The sequence below is a fragment of the Borostomias antarcticus genome, assembly GCF_949987555.1.
Source record: "Borostomias antarcticus genome assembly, chromosome: 13".
In the NCBI taxonomy this organism is placed as follows: domain Eukaryota; kingdom Metazoa; phylum Chordata; class Actinopteri; order Stomiiformes; family Stomiidae; genus Borostomias; species Borostomias antarcticus.
In genome coordinates, this window is record NC_140246.1 from 20616704 (window position 1) to 20639690 (window position 22987).

At 47.1% G+C, this 22987-nt stretch overlaps 2 protein-coding genes across 2 annotated transcripts in view; one reads left to right on the forward strand and one right to left on the reverse strand.

Moving 5' to 3' along the window:
- The window catches only part of wnt7ba (wingless-type MMTV integration site family, member 7Ba), a gene marked incomplete at both ends in the record, with an annotated part of 32526 nt that extends 25802 nt beyond the window's left edge, over positions 1 to 6724 (forward strand). The window contains 2 exons of the mRNA XM_084448045.1: positions 4095 to 4443; positions 6245 to 6724. Of these exons, the coding sequence (XP_084304171.1) occupies positions 4095 to 4443; positions 6245 to 6724 (829 nt within the window). The remainder of the gene's footprint in view (positions 1 to 4094; positions 4444 to 6244) is intronic.
- A 4171-nt stretch (positions 6725 to 10895) lies between these two features.
- On the reverse strand, positions 10896 to 22702 carry atxn10 (ataxin 10; the record flags this gene model as incomplete). Its single annotated transcript, XM_084448046.1, has 11 exons — positions 22585 to 22702; positions 21980 to 22168; positions 21817 to 21890; positions 19887 to 19983; positions 19382 to 19546; positions 19131 to 19211; positions 18732 to 18879; positions 17974 to 18082; positions 14442 to 14623; positions 12538 to 12601; positions 10896 to 11080 (listed from the first exon to the last, which is right to left on the reverse strand). The coding sequence occupies exons 2-11, from the start codon at positions 22132 to 22134 to the stop codon at positions 10896 to 10898; spliced, it is 1260 nt and encodes a 419-aa protein (XP_084304172.1). The 5' UTR covers positions 22135 to 22168; positions 22585 to 22702.
- Between the last annotated feature and the right edge of the window lie 285 nt (positions 22703 to 22987).

Below are 22987 nucleotides of genomic sequence, written 5' to 3' on the forward strand. Positions count from 1 at the left end.
TACTGTAGCTGAGAGTGTGTCAGTCTACTGTAGCTGAGAGTGTCAGTCTACTGTAGCTGAGAGTGTGTCAGTCTACTGTAGCTGAGAGTGTGTCAGTCTACTGTAGCTGAGAGTGAGTCAGTCTACCATAGCTGAGAGTGAGTCAGTCTACTGTAGCTGAGAGTGAGTCGTCTACTGTAGTCTGCTGAAGCTGAGAGTAGGTCAGTCTGCTGGAGCTGAGACTAGGTCAGTCTAGACTCACAAGTCAGTCTCTGAATGCTGCGCTCAACTAGAGACTGAAGACATTCGTCCAGATTTCGTTGCTAAAAGTGGGTGGGGGAAAAAAGTGTTTAGGGCGGTCCTTCCTAATGGAGCGGTGAATATTTTGTTTTGATTCTCCACTCCAGTTTGTTTGGAGGAAATCATTTCCAGTAAGGTGGGTCCTTCACTCTATTGTAGATGTAGCCTGGGGATCTGATTGGTGGCGTTGATTTTCAGCGCTGTTCTAGCAACGATTTTCAATGGAGATGTCTCCAGACCTCGGAGGTAGAGATCTCTGGAGCGGCTGCATGTAGGGACCAGAACCACATGTAGAATCAACAGCCACCACCAGAACCACACAGAGGCCCAGGGACAGTATTGAGAGAGTGATATAGGTAGTAAACCCCTCAAAGATTGTCTCAGGTGAATTGAAGAAGGCCCAGTCACTCATACGTGGCTCTGCCTGCACGTTGATGGTGCTGTACGTGGGAGGACAGGATTCCAACATAGTATCCGTAGTTCACACATTTATTTATTGACCCAATAATGGAATGTTCACATTCAAAACAATAATACCACAGTTTACAGTGCAGTTTACTTGGTCCAAGAAGTCATTGGCCTAGTGAGCGAATGTTCCGTTGGTTCCATAGAAACGGTCTGCTGTATACTGCACATTCTGAAAAGTACAGCTCAACAAATAGGTTGCTATCAAGACCAATCTGCATATAAAAGGTACCGATGGTTCTTTGAAAGTGGTTTATCTGCAGGAGAGTGTGGATATGGAGTTGTCGGGTCAGACTGAGATGGAGCAGGTGTCATGGCTGGCTAGGTAGCTGACAGACCTGGCTCAAAACACTAAAATACTTGCAGCATTTCTACTTCGTTGAGATGTTAGGCAAACTAACTATTTGACCCAAGTTTGGTGTCTGTTGTAGAGAGTCTAGTGAAGAGTTCACTAAATATCCCTCCATCCATGCCTGGAGCTTAGCCTATAGAGACGTTCCTGTAGTGAGACAAAGGGGTCTTTTTAGGGCAGCTAGCTTTAGTAGTTACAACCACAAGGAGTACTTCACAGAAACATAAACAGCTGGAACTTGACTCCTTGTTTGAATCCTGTGGGGGTTCTGTCCAGCAGCTCTGAGAGATGTGGTCTGCTTTCAGAGGTTAGCTCAGAACCGAGGTGAGGAGAACATGACACATCGTCACGATGATCTGTGTGTCATCAATCAAACAAATGCATAAACCACAATCAGAAACAGCTTTATTACCATATCTGTTTCCATATACAAGGAATTTGCTTTGGTGAGCATAACAATAAACAGTGCAAGGGCAAGACAAGCCTGTGAAAAATACAGTAACATAACTGATAAAATACTATAAAATATACAAATGTACAGAATAATACAGTGTCAGTGGGGAGTCCCGGACGTTATTGATGACTCCAGCTGCCGTCATGAAGAAACTATTCTTGTGCCGTGAGGTCAGGACCGCAGCCTCCTGCTGGAGGGGAGTGGTTCAGAGACTTTGTGTCCGGGGTGGGAGGCGTCGGCCACAATCTTTCCTGCCCGCCCACCTCAGGGCCCTGGAGGCGTGCAGGCCCTGGAGGGATGGCAGGTTGCAGCCAATCACCCTCTCAGCAGAGCGGATGACATGCTGCAGTCTGGCCTTGTCTTTGGCTGTGGCAGCAGCATACCAGATGATGATGGAGGAGGTGAGGATGGACTCCATGATGGAGGAGTAGAAGAATACCATCATTGGCTTTGACAGGTTGAACTTGTTCAGCTGCCTCAGGAAGTATCCTCTGCTGTGCCTTCTTGGTGAGGGAGCTGCTGTCCACTTGATGTCCTAGGTGATGACAGTGCCCAGGAAGCAGATGGATTTGACAGGGTCAACTGGGGTGTGACGCAGGCGAATGGGGGCAGCTGGGGCTGGGTTCTTTCTGAAGTCCAATAACATCTGAAATCCAGTAGCATCTTCACTACCATCTCCATTTGTGAAGCACACACATACACACACACACACACACACACACACACACACACATAAAGACACACACACACACTCCTCTGGTTTCAGTCAACAATATACAGATGTGTCTTTCACAGTAGTGCTGTGCTGAATGGTCTTTCTGTCAGACATGTTTAGCTGCAGTGGTTCTGTGGCTCATGGCTGTTTAAACCTGCTTCTCTGGGAACAGTCAGCTCTAACAGAGAGACTGGCACAATGCTGAAGTTCTTTATTCCTGTTGTTGGAGGATATGTATCTGTTCTCTTTGTGTGGTGTGGGGCTAGGGTTAGAGTTAGAGTCAGCCTGTCCTGTTCCCCTCTGAGGATCCTGAACTTAACAGGAACTCTGTAGAGAGACCCGGCCTACAGTTGTAACAACTAGAATAGCTGGTTGGGATACTGTTATTACACTGCTACCAACACTGTCATAACAAGTTGAGTTAATAATCCAGACTAGAGATTTCCTTGATGGGTTGGGTTAGAGTGAGTGTAAGCGGCTGGATGAGCAATGGAGAAAGACTGAAACTGAGCTGCTGACCACAAACCAGTCAGCCGAGGCAGAACAATCACACTGGGCATGTTGGGTCAGAGTATTGAGCTGCACTGCTGTGACAGTGTTGGGGACAGTGTTGGGGATGGTGGTGGGAATGCTGTTGGTTTTGGGGACTGTTTTGGTGGGGGTGCTGGAGATGGTGATGGGGGAGGTGTTGGTTTTGGGGATGGTGTTTGGGACGGTTTTGTTGGTGGTGTTGATGGCAGTGTTGGAGATGGGAATGGTGGTGGTTTTGGTGGTGGTGGTGGTTTTGGTGGAGGTGGTGATGGTTTTGGTGGTGGTGGTGATGGTGGTGGTTTTGGTGGTGGTGGTGATGGTGGTGGTTTTGGTGGTGGTGGTAGTGGTTTTGGTGGTGGTGGTAGTGGTTTTGGTGGTGGTGGTGGTGGTGGTGGTGGTGGTGGTTTTGGTGGTTTTGGTGGTGTTACTGGTGGTGATGGTTGTTGGTGGTGGTGGTTTTGGTGGTGGTTTTGGTGGTGGTTTTGGTGGTGGTGATGGTTTTGGTGGTGATGGTGGTGGTTTTGGTGGAGGTGGTGATGGTGGTGGTTTTGGTGGTGGTGGTGATGGTGGTGGTTTTGGTGGTGGTGGTGGTTTTGGTGGTGCTTAGGTCTTTGGCCTGAGAGCCGCTCTGTAGAATGCCTGGACTAGGAGATGACTCGGAGATGAAGACTTCAGGCTGTTAAGACCTCTGGATCAGAGAACCATAGACTTAATGGCTGCTCCAACTGACTTTGTCAGCTGGAACTGAGGCCACCACAATCGCCTCCACAAGACACCCTGTACTACTAGCCAGGCTAACTGCAGGGATTAGAGGGGGGGTCTTGTTACAGAGAGCTGCAGAAATCATGAGAACAAAGTCTTTATATTATTTCCTTTCAGTACATGTACATACTATATCAACTGTAGATGAGTTAGAGTTCTTATTAAGGCTTGTTATAAAGGCTTGTTCTGAAATGGAGAAGGGGTGGAAGTCCTCTGTTGTACAGACAAACAGAATTCACTGTTATACAGATCAGGGTTATCATAAATGTTATACTGGTAAGGCTTATAACACTGTTATACTGATTAGGGTTCGGGACATAGTGAAGGTTACTCTGATCATCCAGCAGATGTCACTTGCTCCTCTCTCTGTGTATCATGTCTACAACACGGTATTAAGTCTACAGTATATGTTACCTCTGGTACCATCATCATCTTCTCTCCTCTGCAACCATCATCATCATCTTCTTCATTATAAGCTGCCACCTCCTCCTCCTCCTCCTCTTCCTCCTTCTCTCGTGTCTCCCCCTAACAGGCAGCCGAGAGGCGGCGTTCACCTACGCCATAACCGCGGCCGGCGTGGCCCACGCCGTGACGTCCGCGTGCAGCCAGGGCAACCTGAGCCAGTGTGGCTGCGACCGGGAGAAGCAGGGTTACCAGGACCAGCAGGAGAAGCAGGGTTACCAGGACCAGCAGGAGAAGCAGGGTTACCAGGACCAGCAGGAGAGGCAGGGTTACCAGGAGCAGCAGGAGGGCTGGCGGTGGGGCGGCTGCTCCGCCGACGTCAAGTACGGCGTGGAGTTCTCACGGCGCTTCGTGGACGCGCGCGAGATCAAGAAGAACGCCCGGCGCCTGATGAACCTGCACAACAACGAGGCGGGGAGGAAGGTAGGGGATGACGACGACGACAACAACAACAACAAAACAACAACAAGACAACATGTCTTTTACAATAACACCTCTAGTTTTGCTGGAGAGAGGGAGAGAGTGAGAGATACAGAGAGGAAAAGAAAGAGACAATGAACTAGGAAGTGAGAGAGAGAGAGACAGAGAGAGAAGAGAATAGGAGAGAGAGAGACAGAGAGAGAGGGGGGGTCATCCAGGGCTGGGCAGACTGCTGCCAAGTGGAGGCTTGCCATAACCCTGCAGTCCATTCATTGAATTACAGAGCATTAAGTCAGGATACAGGATATTATTGCAAGTCTCTCTCTCTTCCTCCCTGGATGGCAGGGCCAGCACCATGCTTCTGCCCCGGTGCACATGCTGAACCAACCGTGTCAGAGGCAGACTAACCCTAACCCTCCACACGCTGAACCAACCGCGTCAGAGGCAGACTAACCCTAACCCTCCACACGCTGAACCAACCGTGTCAGAGGCAGACTAACCCTAACCCTCCACACGCTGAACCAACCGTGTCAGAAGCAGACTAACCCTAACCCTCCACACGCTGAACCAACCACGTCAGAGGCAGGCTAACTCTAACCCTCCACACGCTGAACCAACTGCATCAGGTGGCAGGCTCCTGACCAGATAGCTGCCAGACACCAGACTGATTGATCCCCTGGTCTCCTGATATACCAGTTCAGATACCAGACTGATTGATCCCCTGGTCTCCTGATATACCAGTTTAGATACCAGACTGATTGATCCCCTGGTCCCCTGATATACCAGTTCAGAAACCAGAGTGAAGGAGTTGGTCCCCTGGTCCCCTGGTCTGGCCTCTGTGTGTGAGGCCCTCTGTGTGTGAGGCCCTCTGTGTGTGAGGCCCAGGCCCGACACGCCTGACCCTAACCCCATCCCCGAGTTCCCTCTGGACTGATAACTAATAATTGATACAGTTAAAGGATTTAAAGCGGCTTGAGTTTCACATGTTGGATTTGGCCTAGTCTCGCATAGCCAGACCTATCTCCACACTTCGTTTACGCTGTGCCAGCGCCGGAAACAGGTCTGGCTGGACATATTACCATTCTGCAATAGGGGGGGAGGGAAACGCAGTATTTCTTTAAACCAATCACAGTCGTCTTGGGCGGAGCCAGCCCCGGACGCAGCGACGGTGCTCCTGCAAAATAGTCTGGATCGAATCTGATTGGTGCCGAGAAAATCTCTCGGCCCGAATCAGATTAATTTGCGTCGCCAGTCTCGCCACTGATTGGGCAGTGTGACAACGAATGACAAGGTTTATTGCCAAAACCTACATCCGTCGAGTTAGTCTAGATTTGGCCAGATGTGAAAGGCAACCTCACTTTGTCAGCTCAACAATATCTGCGAAGCATCAAAATCATGAATCTAGTTTCAACCTCAGTGTAATGTAATACCCGCATGGTCACATGATTACCAGGGGGAGTCTTCCTGTCCATTATGTGGTCGGCAGAAAGGTGGAGCAAATGAGAGACTGTAGGCCACAACCATTCGTTATTTCTCCCTGTTTCTGACATATAGCTGGCATGGTGGCTCGGGGAGGGAGGTGAAACATGTTTACCACATATTACTGGGAATGTCCTCAGAAATACTCAATACATTAAGTGATTTGGAAAATACTAACGTGCTCAGTGACATACAGAGACTTTGTAGCATTTAACAACTCAAATGTAACATGACAGTCTGAACTGAGATATACAACACTGTCCACACCCTCTCATCCCGTCCCATCTACCCCTCTCCAACCCTCTCTCTTCCTCCCGTGTGCCAGATCTTGGAGGACAGGATGAAGCTGGAGTGTAAGTGTCATGGCGTGTCGGGCTCCTGCACCACCAAGACCTGCTGGGCCACGCTGCCCAAGTTCCGGGAGATCGGCTACCTCCTGAAGGAGCACTACAGCGGAGCGGTGCAGGTGGAGGCGGTGCGAGCGTCGCGGCTGCGCCAGCCCTCCTTCCTGCGTCTGAAGGAGGCGCGGGGCTACCAGAAGCCCACGGACACCGACCTGGTGTACCTGGAGCGCTCCCCCAACTACTGCGAGGAGGACGCGGCCAGCGGGAGCCCGGGGACCAGGGGGCGGCTGTGCAACTCCACCTCACCCTACACCGACGGCTGCAACCTGATGTGCTGCGGCCGCGGCCACAACACGCACCAGTACACACGCGTGTGGCAGTGCAACTGTAAGTTCCAGTGGTGCTGCTTCGTCAAGTGTAACACCTGCAGCGAGAAAACGGAGGTTTACACCTGCAAGTAGGGAGGAAAGGGGACAAGGCCATGAGGGAGGAAAGGGGACAAGGCCATGAGGGAGAAGCAAGGGGTGTGGACTTAAAGAGAAGAGACGCAAGCGAGAGTGAAGTCGAGAATTACCGGCCTTTATGACGTAATTTTGCACATTGGACATGGGATTTTTTTGGGGGGGGAAAACTAAACAAAAAACAGACAGTAGTGAAATGTGAAATGGACTCTTTGCAGGTACTTTGAGAAGTAGAGAGAAGAGCTATTTTCTTGTGCGCTGACTGGAGACATTGCTGTCAGGATGTGTATGAAGTGCTCGGATGTTCACTTCGTCTCCAACAAACAAAGGTAGCGGATAGGCCTAGACGTTTACCACACTAATGCTTTTCTAGCCAAAGACAAAGCTCAATCTATGAGCTCTTGCATCTGATGTTGGAGATACTGAGTAACAGACTCACTTCAGCCCTCCAGCTGGAAGCAGGACGTGTGTGAAGTGTCTTCAGACTGGGAAGAGATACAGCATGAGGACAGAGGGACTACGAGACTACTGCTGTGTCCTGGGATATGGTGGCATACTGCACCTTGAACTGTTCAGTCACTGTAACGTGTTGGGACACTGAAAATAAAGTTATTTAGTTATTTATGTTCAGATCTTCACGCCTTACAGAGCATATGCATAATATGTAGCGGTATGGATAGAAATGTTAGTGGAGGACATCTTCATTAACTCTGCTTCAATAACAACAAGCTGGGCACGCCAGGTTTCAGAATCAGTTTTATTTGCCAGGTAGTTTTTAGACATACTAGGAATTTGTTTTGGTCAAGTGGTACTTTGCCTTTTAGAGAAACACATTCTCTTTTCATTTCTTTCACCTGTCAGTACTCTAGTAGCATGTGCAACTAGCTTTTCCATGGGAGGTGAAGCCCTGATGAGTGATATAGAAAACAGAACCACCTACAGCACATGAGGCCAGAGAGGAAAGAAAAGAGCTATTTCGGGCCTCAGACAGACCCTGTTCATTGTTTTGTTTGGGGGGCTCTTCCTCATGTTGTGAATGATGTGAGTTTTGGTGGAACTGCAGAGAGGGGAGAGATGGGGCCAACACCCGACATTCCCACGAGAGCCATGGGACTCCCACAATCCTCGGCTGGCAGCTTACACAAGGCTAGCGGTCCAGCTTAGCTGTGCCTCACTGGATGGAATCTGCCTGACCACACAGATACGCGCAGGCCATGCAAGCACGGACACACCCCAGGTCCACGGAGCTATTTTTGGGGTAGCAAACCTTTATGTATTGAGAGATGTTTATTTAGGCTTTATATAACAACAAAACAAGTTAAGAGTATATTTTTATATGCAGAACCTATGGCACTTTATGTCATTGACAGTGAGGACAGTTAGAATAAGCGATTGTTTTCTTTTTTTTGTCCTTGTTTTAAAAGATTGAGAGGCACAGGTTATTTTTAATTCTGTCTTATGAGGAGGTGTACATATTCAATGTGTTATACAATGAGCCCTGTTTGTCACTGAATATGATTCCAAAGTAGCCCCAACGTGCTGGGTGGCGTGCTATAAAATAAATGTTGAAAAGACTTGTGAATGGATGCTAGAGATGTTGAATTGAACGTGTCCATTAACAGATGCTGTAAAGGACTCAACCTGCTCTGTCAGTATTTCTAAGCTATTTCTTTACCTACTCAGTAACCTACTAGGTGAGTGTATTCACTGAGGGCCCAATCCTAGCTTGAGATGTGTGTGATTAACTCCACAGAAGTGCTAAGTTATCTCAAGTTTGGACCCTTAGCACTGAATTTCCGATCTTTTAATCTCATCCTCCCTGTGGAATAGTGACCTACACAAAGGACAAGACTTTTTCAATAAATTGTGAGCATCATCCTGTGTCTCTGGGTTTCATGTCCCCACCTGAGCCTGGTGTATTTCTGCTCTGACCACCACCCCCAGCCCTGACCACCCCCAGCCCTGACCACCCCCAGCCCTGACCACCCCCAGCCCTGACCACCCCCAGCCCTGACCACCCCCGGCCCTGACCACCCCCAGCCCTGACCACCCCCGGCCCTGACCACCCCCAGCCCTGACCACCCCCGGCCCTGACCACCCCCAGTCCTGACCACCCCCAGCCCTGACCACCCCCAGCCCTGACCACCCCCGGCCCTGACCACCCCCAGCCCTGACCACCCCCAGCCCTGACCACCCCCGGCCCTGACCACCCCCAGCCCTGACCACCCCCAGCCCTGACCACCCCCGGCCCTGACCACCCCCAGCCCTGACCACCCCCAGCCCTGACCACCCCCGGCCCTGACCACCCCCAGCCCTGACCACCCCCGGCCCTGACCACCCCCAGCCCTGACCACCCCCAGCCCTGACCACCCCCAACCCTGACCACCCCCAACCCTGACAACCACGATGGTCGTGGTCGTGTCTCTCTCCGCTAGGTGTCTGATGGTCGTGTCTCTCTCTAGGTGTCTGACGGTCGTGGTCGTGTCTCTCTCTAGGTGTCAGACGGTCTTGGTCGTGTCTCTAGGTGTCAGACGGTCGTGGTCGTGTCTCTCTCTAGGTGTCAGACGGTCGTGGTCGTGTCTCTCTCTAGGTGTGACGGTCTTGGTCGTGTCTCTCTCTAGGTGTCTGACGGTCGTGGTCGTGTCTCTCTCTAGGTGTCAGACGGTCGTGGTCGTGTCTCTCTCTAGGTGTCTGACGGTCTTGGTCGTGTCTCTCTCTAGGTGTCAGACGGTCGTGGTCGTGTCTCTCTCTAGGTGTCAGACGGTCGTGGTCGTGTCTCTCTCTAGGTGTCTGACGGTCGTGGTCGTGTCTCTCTCTAGGTGTCAGACGGTCGTGGTCGTGTCTCTCTCTAGGTGTCTGACGGTCGTGGTCGTGTCTCTCTCTAGGTGTCTGACGGTCGTGGTCGTGTCTCTCTCTAGGTGTCTGACGGTCGTGGTCGTGTCTCTCTCTAGGTGTCAGACGGTCGTGGTCGTGTCTCTCTCTAGGTGTCAGACGGTCGTGGTCGTGTCTCTCTCTAGGTGTCAGACGGTCGTGGTCGTGTCTCTCTCTAGGTGTCTGGCGGTCGTGGTCGTGTCTCTCTCTAGGTGTCTGGCGGTCGTGGTCGTGTCTCTCTCTAGGTGTCTGACGGTCGTGGTCGTGTCTCTCTCTAGGTGTCAGACGGTCGTGGTCGTGCCAGCTCATTCAGCCCATTCAGCTGGCCTCTCCCAGTGGTTTTCCTGTGGGTGAAAAGCATTGCAGCCGGCCGGCCAAGCAGAAGTAAAAGGCTGTTTTGTTAGCTGGGGACCGGAACCACATAAGCTCCCCTCACTATGCGGGCGGATTGGGGGAGAGTCAACCCGATTGTTTCAATACATTTTGTCATTAAAAAATAGGAGGCAGAGTCAACAATGCGGAGGTCCGGCCTGGCGCGGGCTCTAACCCTAACCCTGGCCCTAACCCTAACCCTGGCGCGGGCCCCAACGCTAACCCTAACCCTGGCCCTAACGCTAACCCTGGCGCGGGCCCCAACGCTAACCCTAACCCTGGCCCTAACGCTAACCCTGGCGCGGGCCCTAACTCTAACCCTGGCGCGGGCCCAGCAGCTAAAGCAGCGTATTGTTGAGGTGTCAGGAGCACTCACACTCCCCAGGGGACAGAATACAGCTGCTCCGGTGCTCCAGAATTAACACCAGGAGAACTGAACACACACACATGGATGCCAACACACACAGACAATGACACAGTTTACAATAAAGACACAAGCTGGTAAAAGAGATATGGTCCTTTTGTTTTATAAAAAATATTCATAAACATCATAACACACATGGGGTAGAGTAGAGTGATAGTACAGCTTGGTGATACAAGCAAAAATCCAAGCACCACCTCACAATCTCCACACACCCTCCTCTACCCTCACCTCCTCTCCCCTCCCCTCCTCTCCTCTACCCTCCTCTCCCCTCCTCTACCATCCTCTCTCCTCCTCTACCATCCTCTCTCCTCCTCACAACCTCCTCTACCATCCTCTCCTCTCCCCTCCTCCCACCCCCTTTACCCCTCCTCAACCCTGTCTAAACATCAGAGGACATCATGGGTTTTTTGGACAACCAAACCAAACAGCCCCAACAGCCTGAGATCACACACACCCACACACACCCACACCCACACCCACCCACACCCACACGTCTTAGATATCTCATTGATCCTTGTTGACAGGTTTGAGCAGCATGGTCCCGTCCCTCTCCTCCAATCGGAAGCCCAGGTTGCGTAGGGCGGAGTCATCGGCCACGCCGCGCCTCTCCAGGGCCGCCACCACTTCCTGGTTCTCTGGGTTGTGTTCCATAAGGTTCCGGATGGTGAAGACAGCCCACTGGCTGATGACTGGGCCGGGCGTTGGTTAAGGGTGTAATGAGAGCGTATTCTAGTGACCAGTGAGGAGGGGACGCAACACACACCTGAGACACGGCTGAGGACACCTCAGCTCACCCATACAGACCAACACTGCAGCTAGCTAGCTCCCGCAGGGTGTGTGTGTGTGTGTGTGTGTGTGTGTGCGTGCGTGCTGGTACATCCACAGTGTGGATACAGGGTGGGTGTGTGTGTGTGTGTGTGTGTGTGTGTGTGTGTGTGTGTGTGTGTGTGTGTGTCAAGGTTATTATAGTTAACGAAAACAAACTAAAAAACTAAAACTAGGTGTGAAAAAACATTTTAGTTAACTGAAATAAAAATAAAAACTAGACTTTACAAAAAAACGATAACTAACTAAAACTGTATTGTGTGTTTACAAAACTAACTAAAATAAACTAAAATTATTGAGAAAATGTCCTTAGTTTTAGTCTTTTTCATTTCATACATAAGCCTAGTATTTTGGGTGGATATGAAATCTATCCTCCACTTTTTTTTAGCTGTGTCCCTGCGCAGAAGTAACCTGACGTGCGCCAGATGGCTTGTTTCACACGGAGTGAAACAACGTGAGCTCACGAGATCAGGATGGTCTCACAAGGCTAGCGCAGAAGAAAAAAAAACGAAAACTAATACTGAAACTAATAAAAACTAAACTAAAACTAAGCATTTTCCAAAAATAAAAACGAAACTAAACTAGCAAACCTGCTTTAAAACTAATCAAAACTAAACTGAAATTGAAAACAAAAAGTTAAAACGATATAAAAATAAAAACTACTGACAAAAGCAAAACTATTATTACCTTGGTGTGTGTGCGTGCTGGTACATCCAGAGTGTGGATACAGGGTGTGCGTGTGTGTGTGTGTGTGTGTGTGTGTGTGTGTGTGTGTGTGTGTGTGTGTGTGTGTGTGTGTGTGTGTGTGCGTGCGTGCGTGCTGGTACATCCAGAGTGTGGATACAGGGTGTGTGTGTGTGTGTGTGTGTGTGTGCTGGTACATCTAGAGTGTGGATACAGGGTGTGTGTGTGTGTGTGTGCGTGTGTCTGTGTGTGTGGATACAGGGTGTGTGTGTGTGTGTGCGTGTGTCTGTGTGTGTGGATACAGGGTGTGTGTGTGTGTGTGTGTGTGTGTGTGTGTGTGTGTGTGTGTGTGTGCGTGCGTGCGTGCTGGTACATCCAGAGTGTGGATACAGGGTGTGTGTGTGTGTGTGTGCTGGTACATCCAGAGTGTGGATACAGGGTGTGTATGTGTGTGTGTGTGTGTGCGTGTGTCTGTGTGTGTGGATACAGGGTGTGTGTGTGTGTGTGCGTGTGTCTGTGTGTGTGGATACAGGGTGTGTGTGTGTGTGTGTGCGTGTGTAGATACAGGGTGTGTGTGTGTGCGTGTGTCTGTGTGTGTGGATACAGGGTGTGTGTGTGTGTCTGTGTGTGTGGATACAGGGGTTGTTGCTGTCGATGCTGCAGTTGTCCAGGATGAGTGGGATGCCATCCAGAGACCTCAGCTGAGGGAACACAGACACAGAAACAAGAAGATCAAACCAATATCACACAAACATACAATCCTGCCTTCATTCCATGAGTGTTAGGGAAGGGAATGTCCATCACCAGACCGATGATACGCACCTCCACGCCAATGACCACAAACATTCTACACAGTGTTCATTTTGACAGCAAATTTTGTGCGCATGCGTGCTGGAGCAAGTGAGGAAGCTATTTTGTTACTAAAGACGTTTCTAAAGATCATATTACAGAGGCATGTGAAAAACCACAACAGGCCTACGCTCTATGTAAGCACAACTAACGATTCCTAAAGACAGGCTGTGTTCGGAATCGCTCCCTCGTTCCCTCACTCCCTATTCCCTATATAGGGTTCACTATGTAGTGAACTACCTAGGGAATGGTTTAAGGAGTATTCGGACACTACACCGAACGTCACAAAAATGCGTCGGTCATTCGTGTGATGCAGGCGGATGCGCCCTCGTGTAAACAAACAAGTCTAACAGGGAGCATTCACGCTGCAGGTTGAGATGTACTCAATCAGAGGTAGTATCGGATTTGCTTTTGTGTGTTCATTTTGAATGTTAAATCCCCAATAAAGTGTTAAAATTTAAATTCTAATCATGTGCATGTGTGGTTTTTCTACTTTGGTCCTGTCTGTTAATTGCAAGATGTAACGTTGGCTATAGCCGCGCTACCTAGCTAGCTATGAAACGCACGATCAAGTAACATGTTTACAAACATTACATGTTACGATTTAGCTCCGCAAGCTAGAGTTCCTTAAGTTTATACACGAAAGTTGCCGCCGCCATCCTCCGTTCACAGCCCTCTTCGCGAGACAACTCAACTGCATTGCATTGTGGTATACCGGAGAAAATGTAGGGTACATGCACTGTACCCTGGAAATCAAGGTGACTTGTGGGTAATAAATAGTGGACTATATAGGGAACGAAAATTCCGTGGAGAATTCGGACACTACAAACAAAATGGCTGACGCCCTATATAGTGCACTATATAGTGAATAGGGAGCGATTCCGAACACAGCCACAGATTGATGAAAACAACCGTTTCGCGGCAGAAAATAGATTTTTTAGAAGCTGCATTCTCAGTGCCCCTTCCGCCGCCATTACATGGATATACTGGCTCGCGCTGGATTTTAAATTTCTTCTACAGGCCTCCGAATTACACCAAAGTTATCTCGGTGAGTGAAACGTCTTATAATATGCCGTAAATAAGGTCCAGGTTGTCAAAAACGAGCATTGTCCTTTAATGTTTTTAGCATGAAGCTAGTTACTGTACTACTTTACGTAGCTAGCTTGCGATATTGACCCACAAATCATTTTACAACTTTGCAACCGATGCAAAGATGTTAGAAGTGATGAATCGTTAGTTCATCTCAAATTGGATCCGGTGCTTTTTTTAAAACCAGTGTTCGTTTATGCCGGTGCACCGTGCGAATCGGTGGAACCGTCCCATCCCTAACAAGTGTGCTACCCTCCTATGTGCTCTCCTGCACACCGTACCAGGTTCCCATCCCTAACAAGTGTGCTACGTACCAGGTTCCCATCCCTAACAAGTGTGCTACGTACCAGGTTCCCATCCCTAACAAGTGTGCTACGTACCAGGTTCCCATCCCTAATAAGTGTGCTACGTACCAGGTTCCCATCCCTAATAAGTGTGCTACGTACCAGGTTCCCATCCCTAACAAGTGTGCTACGTACCAGGTTCCCATCCCTAACAAGTGTGCTACGTACCAGGTTCCCATCCCTAACAAGTGTGCTACGTACCAGGTTCCCATCCCTAACAAGTGTGCTACCCTCCTATGTGCTCTCCTGCACAACGTACCAGGTTCTGGTTGCCTGTGTTGCTGTGACACAGGTTCCCTATGAGGCGAATCAGATGGGCCTTGAAGCTGACGGTGGAGGAGGAGGCGGCGTCTCTTCCGTGAAAGAAGGAGGAGAAGTCCTGGGCGGCGCTGAACACGTTTGTACTGGTCTTCCCCAGGGTATGCACCTGCTGGAGCAGCTCTGAGAAACACAGAAAAATCACATCTAACACGGGAACTCTCCATTACATCATTTTGTGCACCCTTGCTGTAATGTTGACAGGGTAATAATGTTGATAAATATGAGATGTTATAGTTGTAATAATAATAGGCTAGTCTAAGTTATAGTGTTATAGTTGTAATACTGATTGGGTACTCTACTGTAGGTTATAATGTTATGGTTGTAATAATAATAGGGTACTCTAGGTTATAATGTTATAGTTGTTATAATTATAATAGGCTACTCTAGGTTATAATGTTATAGCTGTTGTAATAAAAATAATAATAATAATAATAATAATAGGCTACTCTGTTATAATGTTATAGTTGTTGTAATAATAATAATAATAATAGGCTACTCTAGGTTATAATGTTATAGTTGTGATAATAATAGGGTACTCTAGGTTATAATGTTATAATTGTAATACTAATTGGCTACTCTAAGTTATAATGTTATAGTAGTAATAATAACAGGCTACTCTAGGTTATGATGTTATAGTTGTAGAAATAACTATTTGAGGTGCACAACAGGTGTACCTCAAGGATCTGTGTTGGGTCCCCTACTCTTCAGTCTCTACATCAATGACCTTCCACAGTATTGTCATGGAGTAGATGTACAATTATATGCGGACGACACTGTAATATACACACACGCTGCATCAGCTCCACTTGCAGCCGAGAAGCTAAACAATGCTTTAAAGGGGGTAATCGTGTCTTACTCTGAATGTAAGCAAGACAAAAGCTATGTTTTTTTCTAAAACCAACTTAAAAACATCAAATGTATCTAGAAAGTACATTTCCTGGAGAAAATGTGAGGTGGGCTAGCTGCTGCAGCTGTATGTAACAGCTACTGCTAGAACTACTACGGACCGGGCAATTTCCATGCATCCACCATTGAAGACTGTGTGTCTCTAGCCCACTCAGGGGCTGAAAAGTGGGTTCTGTGGCATGAATAGTGGCGTGGTGGCGAGGTTCCGCCCCTTTCGGTCATAGCCAGTCAGGGACAGTGTACTCCTCTCCGGGCTACCCACCAGCCCCCACCAGTGAAGATCATGTGTCTCTATTCCACTTTGGCTGAGTTCTGTGCTACCACATTAATTACAAAAGGGTGCCTGTACCTTTAAGAGAGGCTGCACATGCACACAAATTCAAAAAAAGCAACAGCTGCCACCACGCTAATCCCAACTGACACTCTGATCCTAGACATGGTCCGCTTCAGACAGCTCTATCGCAAAAACTATAAATGTTACAGCTTATATATTGACACCATAGGAATCCTGAGAACATGCAGAACATTTCTATGTATAATATGTCCGTATAGCTTAGACACTGTAGGCATGGCGACAAGTTAGGAAAAGGGTAAAAATGCAAAATTAGCAGCTCAAAAGTTAGTGCGGCACCATGTTTCAATGGGGAGCGCAGTTGCCAAACAGATCGATATACAGCGAAAACTGTAAGTCACACAGCTTAGATACTTACATTGTACGAATCAGCACAGTTGTGTGAATGTTTTGATGTATAATATGTGTGTAAGCTTTCAAAACTGTAGGAGTGCCAGCAGTTTACAAAATGTGTGAATATTTTCAAAGCAACTGCTTCCACCACTCTAAAAACAAAGTTTCTGAACATTCCAAAAGTAGTTTCAAGCAGTTTCAATGGGACAGAAAATAGTTTTAAAAGTTAAATTTCTAAAAACCTATAAAAAATATAAAAAATCTGAATACATCCGTTAAAGAGCTAAACATCGTGAATATTTTAAAGTTTGAATGAAGTTTCTAGCACAAAGTATAAAAAATATAAAAAATCTGAATACATCCGTTAAAGAGCTAAACATCATGAATATTTTAAAGTTTGAATGAAGTTTCTAGCACAAAGTATGAAGAAATTATAAAGGAGACAAAAAATGGGGAGAATAATAATAAAGAAAGAAATTGTGGGAATATCACAAGTTGGGCTAGCTTCTGCAAGCTAGCCCACCTAATAAGAAAGAAAGAAAGAAAGAAAGAAAGAAAGAAAGAAAGAAAGAAAGAAAGAAAGAAAGAAAGAAAGAAAGAAAGAAAGAAAGAAAGAAAGAAAGAAAGAAAGAAAGAAAGAAAGAAAGAAATAGTGGGAATATCACAACTTAGGCTAGCTTCTACAAGCTAGCCCACCTAAATATCTATATTAAGGGTGAACAAATCGACATTGTGACTGATTTTAAATATCTTGGTGTCTTATTAGATACAAATCTTAATTTCAAGAAACACATCAAGACAATGACACACCATCAAACATAACCTGGCAAATTTTAGACATATTAGACCCTCTCTCTCTATGGAGGCAGCCAAGACCTTTCTGCATGCCCTAATTTTCTCACACATATCGTACTGCATCACGATCTGGGGACAGGACAATCCCACAACAATAAGGCCCTTAGAATTACTGTTTAAGCAGGTCGTAAAAATCTTTGACAAAAAGCCAAAGGTACCATCAATGTGAAATACTACACAGACATAATATCCTAAATTTTGACAATTTTAGAATATTCTCAAATCTGTGTATAGTGTACAAAATCTTACATGGCTTGGCTCCCTCCTGTCTGGACAAGTTTGTCTGTTATCATAGCTCTGTACAATCTACAAGAATAGCTTCCGTACATGACTGCACTGTACCCTTTCGCCGCTCAGCTTTTGGGCAAGTAGCTTCTTCCATTAAAGCCAGTACAAAATGGAATGCCATTACTGATGACATAAAGATTAGCGGTTCTTTTAGCAGCTTTAAAATCAACCTAAAAAGTCATATTACATTTACTCAACACTGCAATCACTAATCAGTTAGGTGGGTTTGTGAATGAGTGTGGTTGTGTGATTGGACATGCTGCTATGACTGATGAATGTGAAAGAGTGAGTGTCTTAATGTAATGCTATGTAATCTGTATTGTACTTTTGTTTACTTATTATGTCTGTTGTTTTTATCTGTTACCTGTTTACAGGGACTGCACATGCAAATTAGCCTAAGGCTAACTCTGGTGCGATGCATCAAATGTGTTTACATTTATGTTTTAATTGCACATGGTTCCTTCCAAATAAAATTTAAATAAATAAATACAAATAACAGGCTAGTCTAGGTTATAATGTTATAGTTGTAGTAATAATAATCGGTTACTCTAGGTTATAATGTTAAGGTTGTAATAATAACAGGCTACTCTAGGTTATAATGTTATGGCTGTAATAATAACAGGCTAGTCTAGGTTATAATGTTATAGTTGTAGTAATAATAACAGGCTACTCTAGGTTATAATGTTATGGTTGTAATAATAACAGGCTACTCTAGGTTAGTATTCATCATATTTACCAACGGTGGTCTTGAAGAGGTCCGGATGGTCCTGCAGGAACATGAACTGGCGGTGGTCCGAGGTCATCTCACACAGCACATCCAGCAAGCTGATCACTGTCAGCGCCTCCTACAGACCGAAGGGTGTAACAACAGGACCAGGCATCAAACACAGTGGATCTGATCAAAACTGAGAAACCAGTCTTTACAGAGGGTGCACCGATGAAAGAGTATAGAGATTTATTTGAATTAAATAAAGTATAATCAATGTGAATTAGATTGAATTAGATTGATATAACTTGTGGGGAGAAAGAGGGAAGGATGCATTAAACCAGACTGACACAGGAAATGGGGTGAAGTGGATGTCCCTACCCAAGACCAATGGATGAAGATAGTACAGGAAATCTATACAATGGAAAAACTGAACATCGACTGAGACTACGAGAAACACAGATGGATGACAAATGGGAAAGATGGACATTATTCAGGACCCAAATGAGTCATGATGACTCTGGAAAGGACAACTGATTTGATGCACCTAAGAGAATAAACAGATTACTGAGGTTGTAACTCCCAAATGTGAGTCCTTTTTATTTTTTGTTTGCGTGAGTGTTTACCTTGTTGTTGGGCATTGTTTGATTGGTACTTGTGTTAATTCTTGTAAATGCTTAGCTTAACTTTTCCTAATAAAAAAAAAAGAAATAGAAAAAAAAGAAGCAAGACTGACACCAGACTGTAGGCCTAGCCCTGACCCTCGCCCAAGTCTGTAGACCCACTACCTCCTCCTCAGAGACTGGTCCAGTGGCGAATGAGAGCACCGCCCCACAGCCCTCCTGGAACCGGCTGGCCAGAAACCGTGCCACGCTGGGGGGGATCCCACACTCCTCCTCCCCAAGCTGGGCCAAGACCAGCTCCAGCAATGTCACCCTGCAACACCACCACAGATAGGCGGACTAGCATTAGCATGAGCACATAGCATCAGCTAGCATCAATTAGCATTAGCCCGTAGCATCAGCTAGCATCAACTAGCATTAACCCGAAGCATCAGCTAGCATCAACTATCATTAGCCTGTAGCATCAGCTAGTATCAACTAGGATTAGCCCGTAGCATCAGTCATCATTAACTGGCATTAATCAACACTGTTGACTGCAAATCTTTGGGTATGTCGGGGCGTTACCTCTCCAGGTAGGTCATCTCCATGTACATGTTCTCAACCAGAGCAGAGGACTGGAGAAAGTGCTGAGTGGCAATCAGAACCCTGCAGATCACAACAAATTAATACATACTGGCTACCAGTACATCCAAGGCCAGTTATTCACACCTTCACCCCCACCCATTCTCAGTATACATGTCCCCCGCTCACTCACTCACTCACTCACTCACTCACTCACTCACTCACTCACTCACAGTTGTTCTATGTCCACCTACGTCCAGTCCAGCTCTGGCTGAGTCCGGCAGAGTTCCATCACCTTGCAGGCCAGGGGGAGGTTCTGGCGCTGGGCCAGCTGCTCCACCCGGGTCGGGTCCAGACAGGTGTGGAGCACCATGGAGGCGTAGCCCACCGCCTTGTCATCACTCACACTCAGCAGCTCCCTGCAAATGGGAAACAGTACATGAACTGCACTTATATAGCATATAGCGCTATCATCCAAAGCGCTTTACAATGGCCTCTCATTCACCCATTCACACACACATTCACACACTAATGGCAACAGCTGCTAGCCTGTTCATTGGGATTCAATTTCAGTGTCTTGCCCAAGGACACTTTGGCAAGCATGCATTAACACATGCATGCATTAACACACACACACACACACACACACACACACACACACACACACACACACACACACATACAAATAGAGATAATGCTCCTTGCAGGACATGGACAGTGCTGGGCCCGTGGTGTAGCTCATGAGCGCCGGGCACCTACAGCAGCAGCTGGGGGAAGCTGAGCCTCCAGATGTGGTCCTTGCAGCCCTGGTTACCCACTGCCATGTTCCCCAGGAACTGGATCCCACAACGCAGAGCTGCACCGCAGAGAGCAGAGAGTTTAGCAGAGAAACACCCCTACAGATCAGGTACCATAACTCATGACTAGGATGAATGAAACTTCTCAAACCTCCCTGGTACTGAAGGTGATAACAATTTTATGTAGACGAATCATTAAAATAAAAAAATACATTTTTTTTTTTTTTTTTATAAAAAGAATACATTCACTGAGCGTTTAGAAAGGTGTGGATTATAAGTACTGTTTTTACCCACCCCAAAAAAACGATTGATTATGAATTTATCAATTTCAAAGTTTTTGACGGGTCCGAAATGAATGTAGTGAACTGGTTCCCCCCTCTGTCTCTGTCTAGAGGGCTGGTTCCCCCCTCTATCTCTGTCTAGAGCAGGGGTGTCAAACTCAAATACACAGTGGGCCAAAATTTTAAACTTGAACAAAGTCGCGGGCCAACATTGAACAAATGAAAATTTTAATATGGACCCAAACAAGTTTTGCTTTAACATTGAATATGCACTTATCACTTTCGCTTTTGGTGCGCATCAATGGTGTGCACTAACATATGTGAATACACCCTCAGACACAAGTGTTGGTGCTCCATCTGCTCAGTAGAGAAGCTTGTAAAACCCTGACTGTCCTACAGCCAGGCAGACAGACAGACAGCCGGCATGCAGACAGACAGCCAGGCAGACAGGCAGGCAGACAGGCCGGCAAGACGGCAGACAGGATTGAATGAACAGATACAGAGCAAACACAGCGGCCGGCTAGGTCAACACAGGTGTCTCTATCACAGTGATACGTTACATAACGTAAAGCTTAGAACTGTTTTCTGCCTTTCTTTTCGCCATTTTTAAGAAGGGGTAACACGGTTACAGTTGTAGTATGAGATTGATATGACTACTGTCACAGAAGAGAGGGCGTTTCTGGGTCTTGTCTTGATTGACGCGCCAAAACAACAGTAGAGCATTATGGGATTTGTAGTATTAGCGGTGAATGCGCTGTATAATACTGGCGGGCCAGCTCTAGTAGTCATTTGGTATTGCCTCGCGGGCCAAATATAATTACACTGCGGGCCAAATTTGGCCCGCGGGCCAGAGTTTGACACCCCTGGTCTAGAGGGTTGGTTCCCCCCTCTGTCTCTGTCTAGAGGGTTGGTTCCCCCCTCTGTCTCTGTCTAGAGGGTTGGTTCCCACCTCTGTCTCTGTCTAGAGGGTTGGTTCCCCCCTCTGTCTCTGTCTAGAGGGTTGGTTCCCACCTCTGGCAATAGTATCACGACAAACACACAGTCTCTCTGTGTCTGGAGCGATCAGAGCTGTATTGGCTCACAAGTTATTTTTGCCCAGCAGCTCTATAGCTTGCTGTTGTCCACTGGACTGTGTATGTCTGTACCAAATTGTGGCGCCCAAGCTGTTACTAACACAGTAATTAGACCAGAGAAGATTCAGCCAGATTGAAAATGCTTGTAGCTACTCTATAGCTCATACTGGGGTGCTACTCTATAGCTCATACTGGGGTGCTACTCTATAGCTCATACTGGGGTGCTGCTCTATAGCTCATACTGGGGTGCTACTCTATAGCTCATACTGGGGTGCTACTCTATAGCTCATACTGGGGTGCTACTCTATAGCTCATACTGGGGTGCTACTCTATAGCTCATACTGGGGTGCTGCTCTATAGCTCATACTGGGGTGCTACTCTATAGCTCATACTGGGGTGCTGCTATTGGGGTGCGAATTCACACTTGTTTTAAGAATGATTTGTCTCATGAAACTGTCATCTATAGCAGCTTTAAAGAGACCTGTCAAAGTCCACTAGCATGAATGAAACCCAGATGACTGACAGGCCTGGCCCTCACCTTCACTGCTCTCCAACTCCAGCTGACGAAGCCTCTCCAGGATTCTGAGCGACACCTCAATGAAACCAAGCTCCCTAAGAGAACACAGGTCAGATTACACGTCCAATAGACCAATCCAATCCAATTCAATTCAACCGTAAATGGCATCTCCACTCCAGAGTACCTGAGCAGAGCCTGGTTGCGTGGGCTCTGAACACAGGCGTTCCTCTGGCCCCTGAAACACTCAGCAGTCAGCTGGAAGCACAGGGAGGCGGACTGCAGGTCACCCCCGCTGCCCCCGGCCGCAAGCTCCTCCGACAACTTAGACATCACCGTCATCAGACTCCTGAGCACATCCTCCGGGACGCAGTCTCTGCCGGTGGATCAGATTAACATTCTGTTAGCCCCTCTACTCCAGGTAGTCAAACCTCTCCTCTCAATTTGAAGCCCACCCCTGCACACACGCAGGCGCTTGAAAGGAACAGGGCCTGATATCAGCTGTCACAAGCAGCTACTCCTATGGTACAAGCAGCTGCTCCTACGGTAGCTGCCTAGCTAGCTTTATCTTAGCACACCTTCCGAGTATAACCAGCTATCTAGCTTGCTAAAATAGGACACACTATAATCATCAGCATCATCTTTGTTCTCATGAATACCGTTAGGTGTCAACATCAAAACATCAATGACCAACTGAACACAAAGTAGTTGACAGATGAACTTTGCAAAATAGCCTATCGTAAGCTAACACACAGTACCTTCTGTGCTGACTATGAATGAGTCTAATCGTACCTGAACTTCTGTTCACGCAAAGCCGTCGTAAGGGATTTCAATATTTGCAAATCTTTTTCACTGAATTTCTCTTTAATTATTTCACTGATTGATGCTGTGAAATCCGACGTGTTGTCCGTGGAGGCCGCCATCTTGTGAGTGTGTCAGTAGGCGGAGCTTGCTTGTTTTCTGTGATAGGGATTGGATGGAAATCAAGGGAAGGCGGAGTACGAACATGTGCTTCTCTGTTTTTATTGCATCGCTGCGATGTAGTTGTCAGAGATTTTATTACCCTAAGCATAACCCTTGTAAATGGCTTTGGTTCTGGATATTTATCACATGGTTATAATATTTCATAATTTCATCAAACTAGTTTGTGCTCTTTATTCCTACTCCACAATCATTTTTACATGGAGATAATTTC